Genomic DNA, 4,085 nt, shown 5'->3' on the forward strand with positions numbered 1-4,085 from the left:
ATCAAATATTATTTTAATAAAATATAAAAAATTAATACAATAAATTAAACGAAACCGGACCTCAATTACTAGTTATTATGAGAAGGGAAGTACACGTCAGTGTATCGTATATTCGATCACATCAAAAGCTATTCTAATTGTATTATTCAAGCTTGTCATTGATGAGATTAAAGAATTCTTAATCCTTAACTGTGAATTTGTCCATGCCAAGAAATTTTTTAAAATATTGCGAATGGTCAAACCATTAATCAAATAATTGATCATTATAGTGAGTTGAATCTTGTTTTTTTTTTTTTTTTTTTTCTTTTTTATAAGAAAAAACGAAGGCCATTAAGCGTCAAATTTGTAATGCGTTAATTTTGAATTTTTTGATCAAATCCAAAAAATATCAAGACAAAGTCCAATATTTGCCCTTAACCCACGTAATGGATAAACCACTCGTTTTCGTAAGCTCAGCCACCAAATAAACCAAAGCTTTCCGTTTTAAATGCCAAAACCTCAAAATCACCGTTGGTGGTGGTAATTATCACTAATGTCAACGGGCATTATTTTACCACAAAATTTGCATATCCAATCAATTTTCTTTCACAAACAAACATCATAAAAAATGAATTCCTCTTTTAATAAACATAAAAAACGCACTTGTCAGTCCAACGGCAATGGCAGCAACCCCTTGGCTCCCTCTGGCTCGGTGGCGTCATTAACACTAATCAGCATCGTCTCAGTCACCTTATCACTATCTAATATAGACAGCGTGTCCAAAATGAAAAAAAATTTATATGTATATAGTACTAAATATAAATTGGTTACATTCTAAGATAAGTAAACAAATTTAAGGATAATGCTGGAAAGAAAGCATCTCCTGTGCCTAACCTCACCCTGCCCGATTTAGGTTTTTTTTTTTTTTTATTGAATCCCTTTAATTTGCTTTCTGATTTTTAATTTTCTTTGACTTTAGCTTTGACTCCATCACCAACGAAAATCAAGAAGTGGGCTCAACAAAAGTATTATGAGCATGGGAACGGCGTATAAAAACTTAAGAGTGGAGCCGGAATGCTATTTTGTTGTTCAAAATAGGAAGACGAAAAAGCAAACAAAGTTGAGGAAAAGCCAAGTTAAATCAGATTTTGAAGTCCATCGGTCTGGACATCTCCAAGAAGAACAAAACGGAACTGAGTTAGACCTCTGCTTTAGTATTCCTCTACGGTTTCGCCCAGGATAATAACCCTGTGGCTGTTTCCTTCTTTTTTTTTTTTTCTTCTTTAGGTTTAGTTTGTTGTTGTTGATGGGCCAATCAGTTTCGACGGCGAAACTCATGAGCCGTCGAGATTGTAGCCATAGCCAACGTTTAAAATCGAAACCAACGGCTCTGATCTGTCCGATGCAAGCTGAGGAAGCTGAAGAGCTTGACCGAGGTAGCATAGATGGATTATCTGATTTCATCTCGGATCTACCTGACGACTGCTTAGCTTGCATTTTTCAGTCTCTTAGTCCCGGTGATCGAAAACAGTGCTCTCTTGTTTGCCGCCGTTGGTTGAGGATTGAAGGGCAGAGCCGCCACCGACTCTCCCTCAACGCACAATCAGATCTGTACCCTCTAATTCCTTCCATCTTCTCTCGCTTCGATTCTGTTACAAAACTGGCTCTGAAATGTGAGCGTAGATCTATTAGCATCGGTGACGAAGCTCTTGTTCAAATCTCCAAGCATTGCCGGAACTTGACTCGCCTTAAGCTCCGAGCATGCCGTGAATTGACTGATGCAGGCATGTTGGTGTTCGCTAAAAACTGTAGGGGTTTAAAGAAGCTTTCCTGTGGGTCTTGTACTTTCGGAGCTAAAGGCATGAACGCCGTGCTCGACAACTGTCCAGCTCTCGAGGAACTCTCCGTGAAACGACTTCGTGGCATCACCGAAGGAGTTGCAGCCGAGCTGATAGGGCCAGGGGTGGCGGCGGCGGCGTTGAAAACGATTTGCTTAAAAGAGCTTTATAATGGACAGTGCTTTGGTCCGCTTATTATTGGTGCAAAGAATCTGAAATCTTTAAAACTTTTTAGATGCTCTGGTGATTGGGATAAGCTTTTCCCTCTTATAGTGGATCGGGTCACGGGTATGGTAGAGATCCATATGGAGCGGATCCAAGTCAGCGATGTCAGTCTCGTGGCGATATCTAACTGTTTAAACCTAGAAATTCTTCACCTCGTTAAGACTCCCGAGTGTACCAATGCCGGACTCGGAGCTATTGCGGAGAAATGTAAATTGTTAAGGAAGCTGCACATTGATGGATGGAAAGCAAATCGAATAGGTGACCAAGGGTTAATTGCCGTTGCGAAATCTTGCTCCAATTTACAAGAACTAGTTCTTATTGGTGTTAATCCGACGAAATTGAGTTTGGAATTGTTAGCTTCGAATTGTCTGAACTTGGAGCGGTTAGCTTTATGCGGTAGTGATACAGTTGGTGATGCAGAGATTTCGTGTATTGCTGTGAAATGTATAGCTTTAAAGAAGCTGTGCATTAAGAGTTGCCCTGTTTCTGATCATGGAATGGAAGCGCTTGCTAGTGGTTGCCCCAATTTGGTTAAAGTGAAGGTGAAGAAATGTAGAGGGGTTACTTCGGAAGGGGCGGATTGGTTAAGAGCACATAGAGGATCGCTCGCGGTTAATTTGGATACAGGGGAACATTTAGATGCAAGTGCCAGTGATGGTGGGGCACAAGATAATGGAGTTGAATTTCCTGCGGTGGTGGCTGGTCAAATTGGAGCTCCTAGTATTGCGTCGAGCAGCACGGGTCGATCATCATCATTAAAGTTGTTAGGGCTTTTGAGTGGGAGGAGTTTAGTGGCTTCCACTTTGAGAAGGTTGGCAAGTAGTAATGGCCGCTCTCAAAGTTAATTTGGATGGATGAAGCGAAGTTGCAATGAAAAAAGAGAGAAAAAAAACACTCTTGGTCTCAAACTGTTTACATTATTTTGTATTGTCGTCCCCGAGTCTGTTGTTTGTGTATTTAATTCACTGCTGTGTGCTGTTGATTGCCTTTTGAATTGAATCTTCATCTTCAAAAGTGATAGTTTCTCTTTTATTTTCTTCTATATCTGTTGGGTCTTAGTTTCTTTATTTAGTTAGATCCGTGCATTATTTAGCTTCTGATTCTTTTGATGTGTATCGAGTATGATACATATGCCCCTTAGATAGGTGGTGTGATTCAATCGAAACTCCTTGTCTGCATGATTTTCAGCATCAATTGTTGAATATCAGTAAAATAGTGGTAGAAGTTTTCTGTTTTATTTTCAATTTTTATATCAATTGGGTACAAATATATCTATTGTCGGTTGCTGAATGTTTCAAATATGATCTAAGGTTGAGGTCAGGAGTTAGAACTTAGAACCCAGTTAGACTTTTTGATTTGCAATTTTTGTACAAGTCAAAGCCAGTTTTCAAATATGAACTCTGAGAGATTGTGTGGATTCATATGTACATATTACATACATATGTACATTCATATGTACATATTACATACATCCTTTAGTTAAACACGTAAATATATTGCTTGTGAGTGTTGATGTCTATGGGATTTATCTGAATCTGAGGCGGGATTGAGTGTTGGTTTTGGTCTGGATCTCCGATGGAGGCCTAGACATAAACAGTGAATGGTTTGGAATTTCTGAAATGCATGGAGATTTTGCTGGTGCGTTTTAAAGCATTCCTGACTCTCTGTTTCCTTTTGCTTTCTCTAAGATAACGATGTGTGTATAGTTTCTGATGATAATCATTTGATTCCGGAGGAGGGCATGTCCTGGTTGTGGAAACTAGGTGTTTAAGAATAAATAGTGGTGTAGAAGCTTCAATTTGTTTGTTTAATCGTTAGGGTATTGTCAAGGTGAAGAATGTGCTTTACTTGGGCACGAATTGGTAAAAAATTGTTAGAACGTTAGAAGTTCCGGGTCAAACTCCAATGGTGTGAGTACGTTAATTTGAACAGAGGATTGAGTGTTCAAGAAAATGTTGTCATAGTACTAGAAGGGCATTTTCCACATTTGATGGTCCAAGCATGCTCACCACCTCATAATTCCAAATCATGAGTTGTTGGCTT

At 39.0% G+C, this 4,085-nt stretch overlaps 1 protein-coding gene across 1 annotated transcript; it reads left to right on the forward strand.

Moving 5' to 3' along the window:
• Positions 1–783: 783 nt before the first annotated feature.
• On the forward strand, positions 784–3,084 carry LOC111312583 (F-box protein At1g47056-like). Its single transcript, XM_089767269.1, has one exon. The coding sequence runs from the start codon at positions 1,286–1,288 to the stop codon at positions 2,885–2,887; it is 1,602 nt and encodes a 533-aa protein (XP_089623395.1). The 5' UTR covers positions 784–1,285; the 3' UTR covers positions 2,888–3,084.
• Positions 3,085–4,085: the final 1,001 nt, after the last annotated feature.

This window comes from Durio zibethinus, chromosome 1, assembly GCF_047325235.1.
Source record: "Durio zibethinus cultivar Kanyao isolate XHJ-2024 chromosome 1, ASM4732523v1, whole genome shotgun sequence".
NCBI classification, from domain to species: Eukaryota; Viridiplantae; Streptophyta; class Magnoliopsida; order Malvales; family Malvaceae; genus Durio; species Durio zibethinus.